General features: G+C 37.9%; 1 protein-coding gene across 1 annotated transcript; it reads right to left on the reverse strand.

Moving 5' to 3' along the window:
- Positions 1-5,927: 5,927 nt before the first annotated feature.
- Positions 5,928-10,459, reverse strand: LOC139133165 (uncharacterized). Its single transcript, XM_070699594.1, has 4 exons — positions 10,294-10,459; positions 8,936-9,232; positions 8,542-8,620; positions 5,928-7,493 (listed from the first exon to the last, which is right to left on the reverse strand). Exons 2-4 carry the CDS (start codon positions 8,988-8,990, stop codon positions 7,157-7,159), a joined length of 471 nt encoding a protein of 156 aa, XP_070555695.1. The 5' UTR covers positions 8,991-9,232; positions 10,294-10,459; the 3' UTR covers positions 5,928-7,156.
- Between the last annotated feature and the right edge of the window lie 9,767 nt (positions 10,460-20,226).

Raw genomic sequence — 20,226 nt, forward strand, 5'->3', positions numbered from 1 at the left:
ACCTGTTAGACACCCTAAATCTCCATAGAAAAAACATGATTTCGGTTTGCGTGAAACGTTTACTTTCATTACATTTTTTCCAGAATGCGGATCCAATTTCACCTTTGTTTCTGTATCTGCATCTTGTTACCTAAACGGGATTTGAAAATTCAATAATTGGGGCTTATCTCGTGATGTGTCCGCATTTTATTCGTTGATACGCAACCCAACAAAATACGAACAAGTCACCGACCCGCTATCGGCCAAACTTCAGGGAATACTCCCTTTATCATACATTCGTATTTAAGTGGCGACTCTTTTAGTTTGGACATTCCGAAATTAGCAGTGGAATCGATAAAATCGACCATGCTTATTATACCTTTTGTAAAAGGGGTTATGACGACAGTTTCACTTATTGATACTATTCTGCAGAGGGGCTACACAACTTTAAGAGAACAGCCGTGGTAAACTTTCATTGCGAACACATTCATTATAAAGCTGTCAACTGGATGTTTACAAGTTACAGATATTTATAAAGAATTTTAAAAGAAATGTAAGAGTTAAACATAGGTTGCAGAGAGTAAACAACGCTTTTTGTTTTGAAAAGTTTCTCAATACTGCATGATGGTCATGTGATCCGCACAACAGCGGATAAAACTTGACCCGCTTCCTTTCCGAAAGTAGCTGTATTTAAGAGGTGATCGACTTATGGCTAATGCATCAACACATGTAATTGGAGTACTTCAGCCTGCTTAACGCCGAGAATAAGTGTTATTAGACACCCCGTGTATCAAATTTACTCTGATCTGTTTGGAAGATAATTTGTGAGTGGGTGAATGACATAGTTGCCGACATGTAATGTTAGTAAATTGTTGTAGTTACTGGAATTTGACAGATATTCGTGATGTGCATTTATGTGTATTACGAATAAAATATTCTAAAGGTATGTATACGGTCTAGTTACATATTCACGTTGGTTGCTTGCTTGCCCTCATGATCGATGAATTATCTAAACCATAGATTAATTTCTTGACGTCCGAACGTGTAATACGTTCTGATACATACCATTGGAACTTCAGTAAAACACTCCGGCCTATAACTACGAATCTGGAACGTGTATGAACTGTATGTACTCTGTAGTACGTTTCCTGTTGCGATAATGGTAAGATTTCTGTGGTCGATGCATGGACAGTCCCTCCAATAAAATGATGATTTGCTAAATGTAATTGGAAAATCGGTTATTAGACGTTCTGTCATTGTGCACTGTTCACCGTACTTTACAAACAGACGGCATCTAAAGCATTCTGTCCTGACTGGTATCGGTCGTAATAAGCGCAAATGTTTAAAAAGTATTGTAATTGTTAAAACTATGCTTTAATGTGAGTACAATCGCCGACAAATGAAATACAAACAACATTAGATGTTTTGGAGATTTACGAGCTATGTTCTCTCATCTGTGATCATTCATTTCAAAGATCAATCTCATCGGTGTGTTGTATTTAGTTCCCAGTCAAAGTTAAAATATGGCTAGTCTTTTAAAACTTTGAATTGCAAGTTTATATCAGTACTCTTCTAACAATAGTTGAAAGGGAATAGATGGCAAATCCACGTCAGGTCATATTTTCCTATGTTACAAGACACTGCTTGTCATGATCGCAAATGCTTTAGCAACATTGTAGAGGCAAAGCTGTAATTTTAATTTGCATTGTGTTACATTGCATGTTCTAGTCATGGTAATTTAACTTCAAAACTTCAGAGAGTTGACTGGCTCAAAAGGAGGAAGCTGTTTTGCTGAGTCATAGATTTATGCCTTAACATGCGTAAACGATATATAGTACTTAATTGAACTGGGACGGTAAAGTACTCCTCTAAAACAAAACCAAAGTGATTAAGTCAAGAAACATACTGCTTTGTTAATAGGTGAGCCCCTCTCTGACTAATGGCTTGATTAAAGTTCTTCTGGACACAGCACCAAAGTTCACATAACGAAAATTCACTGAAGTGTACAAAGCGAGATTTCCGTGAAGCTTCTGTAAACGTCTCATATTTATAAACCAACTTTCTAGAAAATTATGTCACTGCTTAATCACCCATATAATTACACAGCAATGTAGAAAACTTTCTATTGATATGAAAAGTACAGTGCTGAAAATAATCTACTACTGGTAAACATGACCTTGAACAGTTTTAAACTCATCCCGACCTTTTTATTGAACCCGGTCATCGAGGGATTATTATACGATGTTATCATCACATGCATGGTCTTGCTACAACGCTTGCATGTTCGACGGTACAGCAAATTTAATTGCCTTTAGTCAAGTCATAAGTATTATATGAATTGGGAAAGCTTGTTAAACCTCTGTGTGTATAACAGTGGTTTGGAAAACATTCATCAAGCGTATGGTTAGGGAGCTTTCAGTAATTATAGGGGTTCCCAGGGGAATTCCGCACGCATCTGTACTGTAAAATGTGACCCCCTATCCTTGTATCTAAAATGTGACCCTTCCCCTTGTCTTGCGCTCTAAAACTTGACCCTCCCCTAATCACTGCAGTATTCTCCCTAGGAATAAATAAAAACAGTATCAGTTAATTTACATAACAATTAGTTTAACTGTTATGTAAGTTACAAACAAAAATTACAGGGGGGAGGGCTGGCATTTTGGGTGGGAGGCTTGCAATTTGTGACGCAAGCAATATTGAAGGGTCATGCATTGTCGAGAGGGTCACCATATTTTGCGCAGCTATAAGGCGGAAAGATGTGGCTGATATGGTGCTTCACCCAAAAACATCAAATCATTATACGTGAAAGTATCAGAGAAACTATTAAGTTAAACAATTTTCCCCCACACAACAAGCTATATCTGTACATTTATATATGTTTGATAATATATGTTAATGTACTTTGCTTGAAGTTGGAAGTAAAACGTGCATGAGTGTACAAGAAATTGGATTTGGGGATTTCATTGAAAATGCTGATTTACTATACACATGGTAGTCTATGACAAAATAATGAATATTTTTTTCCAATACAAAAATAGTTAAATCTGTGTATTTATGTACGCATGATTATTCATATTAATGTACTTGATTAGACTAGGATGTTACAAATTGATATGTGTCCTAGAAATTGGATTTTAGAATTTCACCGACATGTTGATTCACTATACATGGTAGTCTATGATGAAACTATAAACAATTTTTTTCCAATACAAAAATAGGTAAATCTCTTTACTTTTGTACTCTAGATTATTCATGTTAATGTACTTAATTATACAAATGGATCTGTGTGCAAGAAATCGGATTTTGGAATGTCACCATAATACTCTTTCACTATACATTGTAGTCTATGATGAAACTATGAATAATTTTTTCCAATACAAAATAGGTAAATCTGTGTACTTATGAACTAATGATTATTCATATTAATGTACTTTATTATACAAGGATGGTTACAAATGTATGTGTGTGCAAGAAATTGGTTTTTGGAATGTCACCATAGTGTTGTTTCACTATACATTGTAGTCTATGCTGAAACTATTAATTTTTTTTTCCAATACAAAAATAGGTAAATCTGTGTACTTATGAACTCTTGATTATTCATTTTAATGTACTTGATTATACTAAGGCGATTACAAATGGGTGTATGTGCAAGTGACTGAAGTTTGGAATTTCACCGAAATGTTGATTCACTATATATAGGTAGGCTATGATGAAATTATGTTTCATTCTTTTCAAATACAAAAATAGGTAAACATGAGTATTTATGTACTCTTGATTATTCATATTAATGTACTTGCTTATGCTAGAGTGGTTACAAATGGGTGTGTGAAAGAAATTGGATTATGGAATTTCACCAAAATGTTAATTCACTGTACATGGTAGTCTATGAGAGAACTACAATGAATTTTTTGCCAAATGTAAAATATAAAACTAACAATATTTGTGCATTTACAAACATTCGATAATAGATATACACTTTGCCATCTGTCCCATATGTTTTTGGCTCTTGTCTTTCATCAGTTTTAACTGTTCAATGTTTTAATGTAGGATACCACTGCATCTTCTTTGCTTTTGAAGCTTGTCGATAATTTGTATGCATTTAAAAGAATTGATGAATTTTGTCGGCAATTTCCTATTCAGGAAATACCAAATGGACATTCAAAGGTTTTGCCATAAAATCTTCTTCTGCCAAAAATGACCCTCCATTTGAACAGTTTTCTGAAAATGACCCTCCCCAATGCCCCCGGCCAACCCCCTGTAATTACTGAAGGCTCCCTTAGCACAGGTAGGGCAAAGCTTTAAGCTGGCCTGTCGAGTCAATACACTGTTAACACGTGGGCACTCTTTCAGCTAGAGTAATGTCAGAGGCCAGCTTATTTATGGTATGTGTTTGCACTGTGACCAATGTGGAAATTTTTCAACAGTGTACACATAGTTCAAAACAAAATGTTTACAATTAATATTACTAGAGACAATCAATACATGAGTAGTCCCGGTGATATCATATTTCTCGCTCTGACTTCTGCCTTACCAGTCGTCCTTATTACCGTGTTGCAGCAAGAAATATCCTTTTATAGTATCCAACTATTCGAAATAGTGGCCCAGGCCAAGCATGAACTAGTATTTTATAAGGGGACAACCGCCCTCAGTACACAGGTATACTTAATGGTTAACTATAACGATGACGTTGCAATGTTGGAATGACGTGGTAATACTGCTTAATGTGAGTTCAATGAGAGCTACACTTACAGTTGTTGGCTCCCTTGATTTCGTACTCAATTGTATGTGAAATGTCGTCGATTGGTTGCTCCGTTTCGGACTGGTTCCGTCGACGCGGACGCTACCCCCTTCGTATGAATAGTCAAAGGTTGAAATTCCACCGACGCCAACGCTATACCCCTTTAGTGTCAATAGTTAAAGGTTGAGAAGTCATTAACTGTAAAGACTATAATATGCAAAATGATGAATATAAATGCAACGGAATTTCGCTTTCTTGAAAGCGTTCGCTCTCCCCACTTCCTTTCAAAGAAAATCTAATTTTTGAATATTTACATTCTTCATTACGCAAAGAGAGATATACTCTGGCTTTGTCACAATCTCTCAAATTTGGCTCAACATCTACCAGCTCACGCTACATGTAAAACAATTATCGTAGTCTAATTATCATTATCGCAACTTATCTGTTGCTTTGTTTCTGATGACGTTTTCTCATACCACAGTTATAAATTAACAGTTTGTTTTTAACTTGGTCAGCTCCAACCACAGCAGAGCCTTTTATCAACATCAGTAAGAATATTCAACTGAGTTCAAGGTTCAGTGCCTGTTTCAATGGATGCTCGTTTCATGTTTCCCTTAGCACGGAGGAACAGCTACTCCATTTATAGGACTCCGAGAAAACTATCATATACGAAAATCTGACGACCTTACAGAGCTTCGAATAAAATTTTGTCGTCTAATTCGCTTGTTTGAAGCGTGGAAAAAGGTTATTTATTCAGGACGTTGTAAATCACAATCAAGACACCTTGCTTCGCTCGGTGATCATTTCCCGCCAAATATGCTAATTTTCACCCAAGAAGTCTTGTATCCGCAACCAAATATCCTCGCTTGCCGTTTATAGACAATAAAAGCTCTATATAGGCCACACGATTTGTGGGGTGACCCGGACTCTATTGAATGGACGCCGGTACCCACCTGTATCGGAGCGATGCTGTGTCAATAGGTGTGTACACTCAATTGTCTGCACAAAGAGAGCAATGTTTTGCAATTCAGTTGCACTCTTAACCATGGATCAAAGTTTGATGGCATAAGTATCATTTACATCTCCCTTTTCTCGGCATTACTTTCTGTAATTTCTGACATTAAGTTACATTTTCTTTCTCTTATTCGCCGATAAATGGTATTCGTCATATGTGAATCTCCCTTATCATTGAAGTATACACTAGATCACATTAATTGTATATTGAGTTCTTTATTACCAGCGATACAATGAAAATGAGTACCTTAATTACACATTAATAAGACTGAGCAGCGGGAAAAAAAGGTCGCCAATAGTTACATGGCAAATAATTTTGTCCAACTTCGTAAAACCATTCCATATATCAATGAATAGATCAAGTGTATAAACTAAGCCTAGTACTGTTTCTCCGCATCTTAATATAGTTCCATATCCGGTTTGAAATTTGTAGATTCATTTCTGATGAGAACGTTTCCCGATTCATCCAGAGGGCCTCCGTCTACGCGTTGATTTCAAGGCGAATACCCTTATAATGAAATCAGACATGCACAAACAAGCTTTGGCGATTCACATTAAATTGAGCTGATCCCACTCCTAGGGTCCCCTTCAAAGGTTTACCATCTTATGTAACAGTTGTTAGAGTTGCTAAGGAGTTTGACAGCATCTTAAATATTATTGCCGTCTTTTTGTGAGTTAATCATTGCCACTAACAATACAGAAACAGGTAACGTGTATTCTTATGGTTTATGGTCAATCCCGAGGTCGATGACCTTCGGTGCAATATGGGAAAGGCAATAGCTGTATGTTTTCTGTTGAAGACCATTATTAAACAAGAAAAATACCACAGAAGAATACATCCAACCAATGTCTTAGGAAACTATAAACTTGAAGATTAAAAGTTAAAACAATCAATCATTGTTAAATGTGAATTTTACAATGAGCGAACATAAATCTGTTTTTAATCCGTCCTGGTAAATACATCGCTACGACTCGGCCGTACTGAAAAACGGCCTTAGTATCCAACAGAATTCGCTAAACTGAAATGATATTTGCTTCTATGGGAATACTTAACTCGACGCAATCCTGAATATATCAAGTGGTCGCTGACCACCTGTCTTTCGAGTATTTGTACTGTGACATACGCGTCCTCAACCATGCAATTTAGTAATGAGAAAATAAAACAAACTATACATCTCCGCTTGCAGAAGATTGCGTAAATGCAGGGTTTTGTATACGATGACTTGGTCATTACAGTCACGACTCAAGGAGTGACGTTTTTGTAACTCAATCACAGATTGTCCAAACTCACTTGACGAATAATATTTGAAAATTAATATCGATTTTCTTTAGGCAATAACATTTCTACTAAGTCCCAGTCGGCGAAAAATACTGTTGTTAGTGTACACAAAAGCTAATCCGATGCTCATCTGCGTCAATTTGGCTTTAACTTATCGTTATCGTCCGCATGCGTTCAGTATCGTGAGTGAGCTCCCAGTAATCATGATCCGATGCCTGATCTTCAACGCGAAGGCTTTTGTATAGCGAAACGGGAATATTTCTCAACTCTGTGTATGAGTCCTCTGGTGGGTGATTCCCATTGCCTCTTGGAGTGAGACTCTGGTACGCATGCTCAGGAAGGCGATTGCTTTGTAACAAATCTGTATACCCGGACTGGTCTGCAGAAATGGGTAGAGAAGAAACATTTCCATTCTCGGTTTGGTACGGCGGTGCAGGGGTGGCATATTCATGGTTAGCATCCTTTCCTTCCTTTAGATTTTTTCTGTAAATGAACACAATAAAGACAGTCAATAGTGACGGACTTTTTATTGAAATTATACTGAAGGTGGTGTTATTGACATTTGTAGTTTCCTAATGTGCGAAGCCTGACATCGAAGGATTGAGCTCACTCGTGCTGTTTTCTGACCATCATCATACATCCTTCTATACTCTAACAGTTAAAATTTACAAGTGCACATTATAAAAAACTGATGTCCTGCTTTTCAGAAAAAAACCCCGCAAGGCTTGTAGAATTCGTCAACAGTTTGCCCTTGGTTGCCATATTCAATAAAATTAAACATTCTTTAAGTTGTGATCTTTGTTCGATTTGAAAATCATGTTTTCTTATTTGAGACATTCGAATCAGTGAAGAATTGAAGTGTTTACTTTTTTCTTTCTGAAAGACAATCAGCAACATTGCGACATCGATACTCCAGAATGTCTCTGGTTGTATTTTTAATGAAAAAAGTAAATGTTTGTGATCTTTAAGCTCTTGTTGGATATTGAGGTTTGGTTCCTAATCTCTCAGAGACACTAGTAATTCATCAGCACAAGCGTCGACGTCGTTGCAAGTTTTACGAAAAAGGGTTGAAAGTTTGCACTTATATATTGCCCTTCATGAAGTCAATTATATATTATCGTTGAAGCCTCTATGATAAGAGAAATTTTAAATTTAACCGCCTCTCTAATTATAGCAGGACAGGAGTGTTTCTTAAACAATTAAGTGAGTTTGCTCGTCAAGTCAGTAAGGTTTAAGTATTTGAGCAAATGTCTATGCAACATCGTTAAAGAGGATTTCTGTAACCTGTATGTGCAGTAGCGAATCACTTTATTTGACTAAACAAGCAAAGGGGTGTGTCGCAGATAGCCGATACTGTAAAAAACAGAGTGAATTTCTTGCGCATTTGATGGTGATACATATACAAAATGCGATTGTATTACGAAATGTGATGTATAAATTTTGTGGCGAATCATTTGGCGGTAAATCGGAACCCGTATAACTCTCTATCGACGAAAATTCATAGCTTTGATTGATATTCAACCATTCTTACCTCCTACACCACAGAAGGACCGCTCCTATTACTAAGGCCACTGTCAATAAAGCCAGTGCACCAACTACAGAGATAATGACTGCGAAGATAAAAAATATAACGCGAAAGCCAAGGTCAAGTTTTACCACTATTAACGCTTTAACCTCCACTCTGAATATTTTCAGGTTTCTCTGCAGCGAAACACATTGTCTTCATTATCAAGACTCACAAACATGTACATTTTGAATAAAATCCCTCCGTGGCTGTAAGACCATGAAGACTCACTAATATGCAAACCCCCTTCCTTTCATCTAACATTTGGGAGTAATTACACATTCCCGAATCCCCATCGCGCCGATTAGAATAGTATTAAAAGTGACGAACAATAATGACGTAAAAAGAGGTGTATGCTTACTGATGCTATTCCCAGTCGAACTTTGTTCGGTCGTTGCTGGTGTTTCTAACTTCATTGAAGTCAGGCCGGAAGTCGTCGACCTCGACCACGTAAATGTAATAGCTTTATGTGTTGTCACGCCAGTCTTCAGTGTCCTGACATTTGTAGTTGTTGCTGTACTGACCTCCCCTGAGGAAGGGGTTGATATTGTCGTACTGGCGGGAGTTGAAAAGTACGAGCTGAAGGTGGAGGATTGGGATGCCTTAGCGGTTGTTGATGGATTGGGTCGTTGCGTTGTCGAGAGAGTCTCGTTTTTCACTGTAAAAAATCCAAAGGCAACAAAAAACATATTAAGTTTATGAAATATTATTTCTGGATTGACTAAGCTTTTACCTGTGCTTTATACACGACGTCTTGATTACAATAACTGACGAATAACCTTTATCGAAAAAGAGCGAACGGTTACCTACAAACCAGAGTGTTTGAAAGCGAAATACAACGACTCACAGAGGCTAATTCTTAAACAGCATGTTATCTTTCAAGCGCCATAGTTTTACAGGGTTGTGGTCGTAATTATGTTTAATTGTAACTGATATTAACAGATTTAGTAGGTATTATAGGTTTCCTTGAAGCGAACTTTATATAAATGCTTTGACCACAGGCAACAGAGTGTTCTCCTTTACCTAGGTACGTCTACAGCAAGTTAAGATGAATATCGTAATATGGGTACTAGTATTTTAAGAATACTGATTTTGCTTATAGTCGACGAAAGACGAAATCTGTCTGTATTTTCACATCGGATACTTCATTTCTTGTATAATAATTTCTCGTCAAATGAACGTTAGTCTGACAAATTTCGTCAGGACTGAAAGTACAGGGCAGATGGAACTAGTACAACGTTCATGTCAGTTGACATAAAAGTGTGAAGAAAATGAAGGCGAGTCCCGATCGTGCACCCATTTGTCTAGGCTTGTGATCAATTTAAAATTTTTAGACTTGGAATCCCTTTTGAAATGCCGATCAAAGTTCTTTGATATATGAAATAGAGTTGCATCTTAAATATGATAAAGATCGTTTTAAAAGTTGTTTGCCAAAGTATTTGGATTTGCCCTCACGGCTGGGTTCAACCATAATTTAGCGATTATTTCTACAATGGCACACGAGTAACTTTACATAATGATTTTCGTAGCCCGACGATTCATTTTCTTTCATATCCAGGACTGTCAAAGAACATTGATGTTAATTATTCGTTGCATGTTTCATTCTTTCTTTCTTCCGGCTTACAGATATACTCCCTCATTTCTATTCTTGCCTGTCATAACGTTTGAGTGGAGTTTGGCTTCGGAATAAATCTGCAAGGGAATGTATCATGATATTACCGCATAGTTTCCTAAAATTTAATTTGGATGTTCGTCCATGTATCCCAAACCCCAATCTAGTCCTTTTCGTCAAAGGACCTGGTACAGCAGGTGGCTTGCGAAGATTAATGGTGGCAAACGTGCACAATGTGTACAAATAAGGAACATTCTCGATGCCTCTGTTTATGTGTTGAAGACCATAGATCTGTCAATGTAACCTATAGGACGAAAGAGAAATATTTGGGTTTTATTTAATCTTTGATACAAAACTACACTTTAACCCTTCACTAGTAACTCATTGTCCTAGTTCTTGTATTGCTTCTTTGTACCTGCAGACAGTGTTCAAACACATTACTCATTTAAATTTATGATATTAAAATACTCCGAATTTCTTACACCATGCACCGTAAATTTGCATATGTGACAGTGTAGAATTATCTCAGGCCATGCAAACATAATTTAATACGACATTTAATATGAACATTGTCTAACACAGAATGTTATTAAATATGGCGCATGTTGACACGAAGCAAATACGATTTTGTAACACTGTGCGAGTATGAGCGCTTCATGAACTCTATTGCGTGTGGAGCGATCGCTGTTAGAAAATTTATAACAACTTAGCTCGGTTATTGAACCACTCTTTTTAGAGGTGGGGGAGGGTGGCCGAGCGGTTTTGACTGTGATTTATTCGCTAAGTGACTGGGTGCCGAACGTTGTGAGTTCGATTTCCTGCTTCCTGTTGGTTTTGAAAGGTGAGAACATAGAACGTATATCCAGCTGTCCTTTAATTGACCGCGAAGAGCAATAGCTATTTCGTTTCGTCGACAGTTGTTCGCTAAATTATCTTACTCTTAGAAATTATTCAAATACGTACTTACATGGTAGTATGACAGAACCGACGGAATGAAATGAACATTAAGTTCCCGTCTTTGTAATCAGGTTTGATGTAGGATAATGTTACTGTATTCTCATTCGCTAAAGGTTCTACTTCGGAATAAAAATGACGCGATGTGTTCAACAGACTCAAACGTCAAAAAGGTCACGTGATGGCAGTACAAACAAACGCATGTGTACAAGCGTGTACAGCAATATAGACTGTCGACAGTCCTTGTGACCTTTCTGTCTCTTATTGGTGTAGTCTTTAGCACGTAAGACGGTGGGGGGGGGGGGGGGGTCGCACGCGTGGCGCCGAAGGCGGGAGCCTGGCATTCCGAAAGCATACGTTGACACAAGGGACTGTTGTCTGCTCCAGGAATTAGGTTGCTATTAATTATTCATAAGGTATGACGTCGAGAAAAGGGCGGAGGCAAAGGACGAAATTTGCCGGCTGTCGCCATCATGGGTTGGTACTGTTTCAATTGGCCAACAGTCACCGGTGACCATAGGGGGTAGCATTTGTGTCCATAGGGGTGGGTAGGTGTTTTGTTGTATTGCCAATAAAGGTTTATTCTGCCAAACTTTGGTGTTCGGTCTTGCACTGCCCTTGATAATTTTGCGTAAACGTTTTATCAGCATGCTGCATCTATTATCTAACCAGCTTGATTGCCTAATTCGCCAAGCAAGTAAGGTAGTAATTTAGTCTATTATCTGATGATTTTGAGTGCCTAATTTGCCAAAGTAAGCAAGGGTAGATTACTTATCTGTGGACGCTGTCACCAAATTATCACCGGATTAACTTTGACAAAGTCAACAACGAGCGTACCAGCAAGTTTATACCTTGCTGGTACGTTCGTTGTTGACTTTGTCAAATTTAATCCGGTGATAATCTGGTGACAGCGTACACAGATTAGTAATTTACCCTTGCTTACTTTGGCAAACTCATCAGATAATAGACTAAATTACTACCTTGCTTGCTTTGGCGAATTAGGCAATCAAACTAGTCATATAATAGATGCACAGCATGCTAATAAAACGTTTACGCAAGACCAAAACAGCAAAGTTTGGTAGAATAAACCTTTATTAGCAATACAACAAAACACTACCCACCCCTGGGGACGGACACAAAGGCTACCCCCTATGCGGTGACCTGCGACCAGCTTCACCTGTCAATCATTTGCTCTGCGTTAGGTTACTGCTGATGTCGCTGAGGGCGCAGCGGAAGACAACAGCCCTCGTGCCTTACGGCACTCGCCGCTCGCTTGCGATTGCCCCCACCGTCCTATATGCGCGAGACTATAGCAATAATCGTGGACAGTCTAACAGAAATACTATGGCGTCAAATTGCCCCACGCCAGGAGGCCAAACCGTCTCCAATGCTGCAAGGGCACATAAACCCATGTATTCTGGCAATGATGTTTTTATTATACGCCTCTTCAAAGTTAAATGCAGGGCATTCTTAAACAATTTTACCGTTATCGACTAGCATGAAACAAGTTTTAACGAAAATCAAAATAGCAGTGTGCGCATTGATATTTTACACCTAGCGTTCAGCGTCTACTTTCATGTCGAAAACGTCGAAGGGCTACACCGTACCGGCTAACAATGGAAACCGGTAAGTACATAGATCACATGGAGGGTCTTACACTTGAGTAGGGTCTTATAATCGAACGAGTACGATTGTGTGTTTTTTACTTATATACGGGTCAAAGACTAGTGGTGTACATGCGAAACAGTTCTCGCGCTAGTCTTTCGCTGCAATCACAGTGGAAAAAGAACAATGCTTAATATCCTAATATGTTTTCTATCCTAATATTTTACATTAAAGTCTCATTCAATAGTAAGCTTCATCGTAACTAAAGTCTGTGAAATCTTCCGTACTGAAAGGTTATTTCTCGCGCATGCACTGGCAGACGATAGTTGGTAATTGCTCAGAAACGAAAGTATTACTGTTTACCCGTGCTCGTAAGGTTATGAAATTAAATTTTCGCGCAAATGCTGGCAGTATGAGTGCGCATCGGTGAAAGAAACTTTAGTACATAAGAATGATAGTCTTGTCGCACTGATGTCAACTGCATGTAACAGGTTGACCCACTTGATTTATCATGATGCGCACCAAAACTCAATATATGACCATTATATCCTGTGCAGGAGTAAACTTCCGCATACTAAGTTGATAATGCCAGCCTTACATGCGGGTCAGTGTCCTTCAAATATAATTGAATGCGACAACGATGCTTTGCTGACAATATATTCTGATTAATATTCTGCTGCAAAAATTGAGGAATAAACAATTTAGCTTGTATTCAGCAGGCCTGTATTCATGTAGACTCCTGTGAATTCATGTGTATTATTCTATCAATACAGGCAACACAGTTAGTGTAAATGTATCTGTATTATCGCCTTTTGATGTTGCATAAAAATACCATCAAAGTTGGACAAACAAATCAAAATGCTACTGTTCCTATTGGGAACGTAATCTTGGCTTTTGTTAAGCTAACAACGGAATCAAACCAGAGGTTAGTTTGCTTCATGGGTTTGCTGTTCAAGCCGGTTGCGTATACACGTATACCCGTATGGGGGCGATGTTGAAGTGGGGGCGGGCCGGGTTGGTTGCAGGCCGTGGTCTCTTGTGTTCATATCGAAGCCATTGTATTCACGTGGGTGCGCCGCTGCTCTAAATTATGACAGAAAAAAATGTCAAAATTTGAAAGCTATGGGATTTAATGCGACGGAAACAGAGAATCTCACAGCCTGAAAGTTCGATCATGTGTATAAACACAGTCCCTCTGACCTTGTCTGAGGTGAACGACCCGACATGACTTTGTAAAACATATTCGTGATTGGCTAACCCTAATGATATGCTCTTATGAATAATTAATTAACCCCCTTTCATAGTTTCGCGGTTTCCCAGCGTTATCTGCCAGAGTTTGATTCTTGCGTAGCAGAGCGAAAATTATGCTCTGGTTCGGGAGAATGCTGTCTGCTAAATGGCTTGACCCTTTGAACCCGGCTTGCAAAAAAATGTCCGTATGACGTCATAGGTCACCATGGGGTCAGGGTGCATTCTCGCGAGCCAGAGCATAATTTTCGCTCCGCGGACCTACGCAAAAATCAAGCTCAGGCAGCTTATATTACGCTTGGAAACCGCGGAAATTAATAGAAGCTCTTATGGACGCAGTACCTAGTTTATAGAACGAAAATGCACTGACAAAGCGAAATTCCGGGGTCTCACTATTAACCACGTGACATAATCGTCTAGTATTCAAAGGTAAAACTACCTTTCTAGGTTATTCTGCCATTGCTTAATCATTCAAATAAGTAAATAGCAATTGGAGAAAGCTTTTTATTGATAAGCAAATAAGGGTAATAAAGTGATCTCCTAAATGTAAACATGACCTTGAAAAATGTTCTAGACTTATCCAAACTACACTTATTCGAAAATAACAACGTTATCATCACATGCACACGTACGGTCTTGCGACATTCCATAGCCTATCGTGTTCGACACGAACTGTGTAGTTTACACATCATAAAAAGAAAAACCTAGATGTTATTCCCCTAACAACGTGTTCACTATGATTAAATCGGTCCCTTTTTTTTTGAATCGAACCCTGTTATTCGAAAAAAAAAGGATGGTTTACAAAACCCTTTCACAAGTATCCGTTTCGAATCGTTGTTACTTTTATCTTCTGTTACCAGATTAGGACGGCGTCATGACTGAGTCTAAACATCTTTGGAATTTGGCATTTGCGACTCATTTAATACAGCTAGTTTTAACTTCAAGTCTACTGATTGTCAACCTTCACTTTTCGGTTCCTCTTCAACTTTCGTACTACCGATAATATAATGTAATAATCCTTATAAGAGAAACTGCGTTGAGTATTTTGCGTGTTCATGACATTAGCAAACAAAGTGTGTACGCGTTACAAACATCAAACATTGCAGGCTGCCATGTTGCTCATATGTCTTTCTGATGTCCTCGCTAATGTGTACTTCATGCAAAGATTTCGTTTTTAAGTTACGTAACACTTCAAAAATATTAGGGTCGAGTAACCGAAACCGTATTAGATTTATTTCGCTTGTTGTCTGATAAGATGATGATGATGATGATTGTACTGTCTCTGCATATGACATGAAAAGTGGCCCAGGCGAAAATGCTGTTGTTAGTGTATGAACTGCACAAGTAAACTCTAAGAGACTGAAATTATAATTCGATGCTCATCTGCTTCAATTTCGCGTATGCTTAGCATAATCGTGCGCTCTGCGTTAAGTATCATGAGTCAGCTCCGTGTAACCATGATCAAATGCCTGTTCTGTAAAGCTTAAGCTTTGGTATGGTGTACTAGGAATATTTCTCAACTCTGTGTATGAGTCCTCTGGTGGGTGATTCCCCTTGCCTCTTGGAGTGAGACTCTGGTACGCATGCTCAGGAAGGCGGTTGCCTTGTAACAAATCTGTATACCCGGACTGGTCGGCTGAAATGGGTAGAGAAGAAACATTCGCCGTCTCAGTTTGGAACTCACGTACAGGAGTGGCATATTCATTGTTAGCATCCTGTCCTTCCCTTAACTTTTTCCTGTAAATTAACACAATAAAGATAGTCAATAATGACGAACTTTTTGTTGAAATTATTCTGAAGGTGGTGTTTCGTGACATCGACATTTGTCTTTTCGTAATGTGTCACGTCTCTGACATCGAGGGATTGAGGTCGCTCGTGCTGTTCTGACCATCATCGTACATCCTTCTATAATCTAACTGTTCAAATATACAGGTGTACATTATAAGAAACTGACATCCTGTTGTCGGAACAAAACGTACGGCATTTCAATTTTCAATAAAAGGAAACGTTTGTTTAAGTCGTGATCTGTGTTCGATGTGAAAATCATGTTTTCTAGTTCATTTAAAACATTTGTATTATCATTGAGGAATTGAAGTATTTACATTTTCATCTCTGAAAGACAATCAGTGACATTGCTACTTCAAATGTCACTGGTTGTATTTTAAAAGGAAAAAAGCACATGTTTTATAATCTTTGTTGAAGCTTTTGTTGGATTTCGATAATTGGTCCTAATCTCTTAAAGACACTAGTACTGCATCTAGACAAGAGTTGACGTATTGCATCACGACACATTTTAGGAAAAAAAGTTGAAATTTTGCAATCCTACATTGCCCTTCATAACGTCAATAAATCTGTGAACCCTCCGATAGGCTATGAAAAGAGATAGAGTCCTTTTTAAATTTAACCGTTTCTCGGATAATATCAGGACAGGGGTGTTTCTTAAACAATGAAGTGAGCTTACTCGTCAAATAAGTAAGGTTTAAGTATGTAGCAAATGTGAATGCAATATTGTTCAAGAGGATTTCTGTAACCTGTATTCATAGAAGCCAATCACGATGTTTGCTTGACTAGCCAAGCAAAGGGGTGTGTCGCAGATAGCCGATACTGTACAGAGCTGAGTGAACTCCTTGCGCATTTGATGCTGACACATATACAAACTGCGTTAAATCGAAATCGGTATAACTCTGTATCCACGAAGAATTCATAGCCTTGCCATTCTTACCTCCTACACCACAGAAGAATCACTCCTATTATTAAGGCCACCATCAATAAAGCCAGTGCACCAACGACAGAGAGAACGACTGAGAAGGTAAGAGAAAATAAATGAAAAAAGTAATAATGGTTATTCTCGAATATTGCGTCAAGGTCACGTTTTACCCTTATTAACGTTTTCATCTTTACTCTGAATAATGTAATGTATCTCTGCAGTGAAACACTTAAACCTGTGTTAATGCTACGCTGGCATGTCGTTCTCATTATAGAAACTCACAAAATGCACATTTTGAATTAAATCCCTTGGCTATGAAATCATGAAGACTCGCTCATATGTGAATCTGTTTGCTTTCACCTAACATTTAGAAATAATTTCAATTCTTGGAACTCCATTGCGCCGACTGGATAAGTACAAAGTGCAATACACTTTGACGAACAGTAATTACGTTAAGGTAGAATGCGCGTTGGAGACAGAAATTCAAGCTTTAAAATTTCAACAATTCTCCTCTGATCTCAACCACTTGTGGAGGTTCATTTTAAACCTCTTGATGAAAGAAAAGTTTTCATCGTCTTATTTTTCGAAAATCGAAAATTTATTTTTTGCTAATAGAGTTAACACAGGGATGGCGGCCATTTTAATTTCAATATCGGTAAATCTTCTGTACTTTTGTCTCTATAGTACCATAATTTGCACCATGACCCCCGATTTGCATTCTTGATTTTCAAAGAAACTGGTTGGAAGATTACTTGAGGAAAATTTGAGCAGAAGTTTAAGTCTCTCGCTTTCGAGGCGCATACTACCTTAAAGAGGTGCATGCTTACTGATAGTATTCCCAGGCGAACTCTGCTCGGTCGTTGCTGGTGTTTCTAATTTCATTGAAGTCAGGCTGGAAGTCGTCGACCTCGACCACGTTAATGTAATATAGTCCATGAGCCAGATAGGTTATTGGTACCATTTGGGTGGGCAAATTCCACCATACATTTTCTGAAAGCCCAAAATCTGAACTTTCTGAAAATCTTTGGTGGACAGGTCGCAGAAGTAGCTTTCTGTCTCAAAAGTTGTTGTCATGGCAACAATACTTACAATCTTAAAAGCTAAGAATTTTAGATAAAACTGATTTTCTAGGGAACGGTAAAAGATATTTACGTGATTTCAAGACAGACATTGGTACCTCACATCATGGCCTTTCAATTGACCCCATGACCTTGAACATTCTGGGTCAAGGTCAATAGGTCATGCCCATAACATCTCAGAATTTCGATAAAATAGAGCATTTTTCATAAATACTTTTCTGCTACATTAACATAAAATATGATAGAAACTCAAAAACTTGTTCAGACATAGCCACAGATATGTGCTCTTTGAAAATTAGTATGTTATGTATCTGGGATGTTGTTGGAAGTGAGTAATTACCAAGGCAACCATCAGTGTGTTTTCAGTTATACATGTACTCTATGAGCCAGGCCCCAATTATGGTCAATTGGTACTATTTGGGGCTAGCAGAGGGCAATCTCACACTTTATATATTTTTGAAAGTTGAAACTCTGAATTTTCTGAAAAGTTTTAGTAGCTTAGTAATGGGTGAAAACCGTTGCCATAGAAACAAACATCTGAATTATTTAGAAAGTACAATTGTATACAAAAGTTAATATCCTGCTTTATGAAAATGTTCATACCAAAATTGATAACATAAATAGGATATGTTACACATTCTAACTTTCACTCAAGATGTGACCTTAAAGTCAAGGTCAGGCGTACACGACCAAATGAGGTCAAAGTTCAAAACATGGAAAGTTTACATTTCAGGTGACTATGCACAGAAATAGTGTCTCTTTTGTTGTGTACTTTTTGACATTTTCAAGCAAGGTGCACTCTTGTCAGCAAAGATGCACTCTTGTCTTTGATAAACGGTACATGTGGCTTCTACCAGTATTAAATTTGACCATATTCTCTGATGCTCTTTTCAAACCAAGGTCAAGGTCAATGAAAGAACAAGGTTAAACATAGAATAAAATGGTGATTTCTATGGTGTTACGTATATGTTTTTACACGGAAAGAGTATTTTATGGTACCAGTTTGTATTAAACATAATTATCAATGATAAGCAATATCAACAAGCTTATATTTAGCTAACAGCCTACAGCTATCAGCTATAGCTATACGTATTGGCCAATAATGTATATCTTCAGAATTTTCATACTACTGTAACCAAACATGAGTCATTTTAATGTTTTTTCGAACATTTACGTAAATGCAAAATCATTAGTGACATGACATCTGAACTTTAACGTGACAGTTTGAACAACGTACTGACCCCCAGTACTTATACCTTTATATGCGTGGCCCGCACCTGATCTAACAAAGAAATAGACCAGTCAGAAATAAGTTTTTAATGCTGCTGGACATCAGCCGTAAACATATCAACGATAGATAACAAAATGAAATGTGTCTGATAGAGCTAATAATAAAACTAACTGTTTTGAACCGCTTGATCAAAAGTAAATAGCACTAAGTAAAACAAACATATTAACGTTCATCGTTAACTTACTAATTACAAATGACCAACGACCAATGTTATGTTGACTTTCTATGATCCTCTACGTTTTCCCTGGCATGGGTTTTATCAAAATACAGTACCAGTAATTCTTACGTATTTTAGTCAACCACCAGTAACACACTATAAAGCATTTCATAAGAAAGTAGTAATATCTAGGTAACAATCTTTACATTGATCCTCATTATTATTTTCTTCTCCATCATCATCATCATCATCATCATCATCATCATCATCATCATCATCAGTAACCTAGCTGTTCTTCAAACTCAACAATATTTCCATATGTCAGGAGATTATATATACCGGAGGTTACCTTATTCCGTTTTACCAGACATTGACATGGCGGAAATTTGCACTATTTTGAACATTTACATGCCTCAAACTCCAACAACCCTGGTATGCCCCTTATCGATTTGATTGACAAACAACGGTCTTCAATAACCCAACCATGCCCTTCATGAAAATTTAGTATATATGGATGACAAGCAAGGCTTCCTTTCCAGGCAGCAGTCTGATAGTTTGCACGCAAAGCATGCATGTAAAGGCAATCCTCACAAGGTGGTAGTATATGACGTACTGATTTATGTAAAAGGTGAAAATTGCCCAAAATCACATTTTTTCATGCCACACCACCTTAAAGAGGTCACCAGACGTCTAAACGGTATTCTGGTGCTGTGAGGTAACAGCAGCAGAATACCGTACAGGGCTCGAAATTAACTTTTTTCCCTGGTAGTCCACTTGGGCTACCATTTTCTGAAGTTGGTAGCCCGGTGACAATGGCTGGTAGCCCATGCATATTTTAGTTCAGGGGTATCTTTTTTCGTTAACCAGACAAGAAAAGGCTCTTTTCAAGATTCTGCCCATGAAGTGAATTTTCTAGTCATTTGATGTGAATACTTGCACACCTTTAATGCCAAAGGAAACAGGTATAATGGACGATAGTGATACTCAAAAGTTTTGGTG

This window comes from Ptychodera flava, chromosome 5 (genome assembly GCF_041260155.1).
Source record: "Ptychodera flava strain L36383 chromosome 5, AS_Pfla_20210202, whole genome shotgun sequence".
In the NCBI taxonomy this organism is placed as follows: domain Eukaryota; kingdom Metazoa; phylum Hemichordata; class Enteropneusta; family Ptychoderidae; genus Ptychodera; species Ptychodera flava.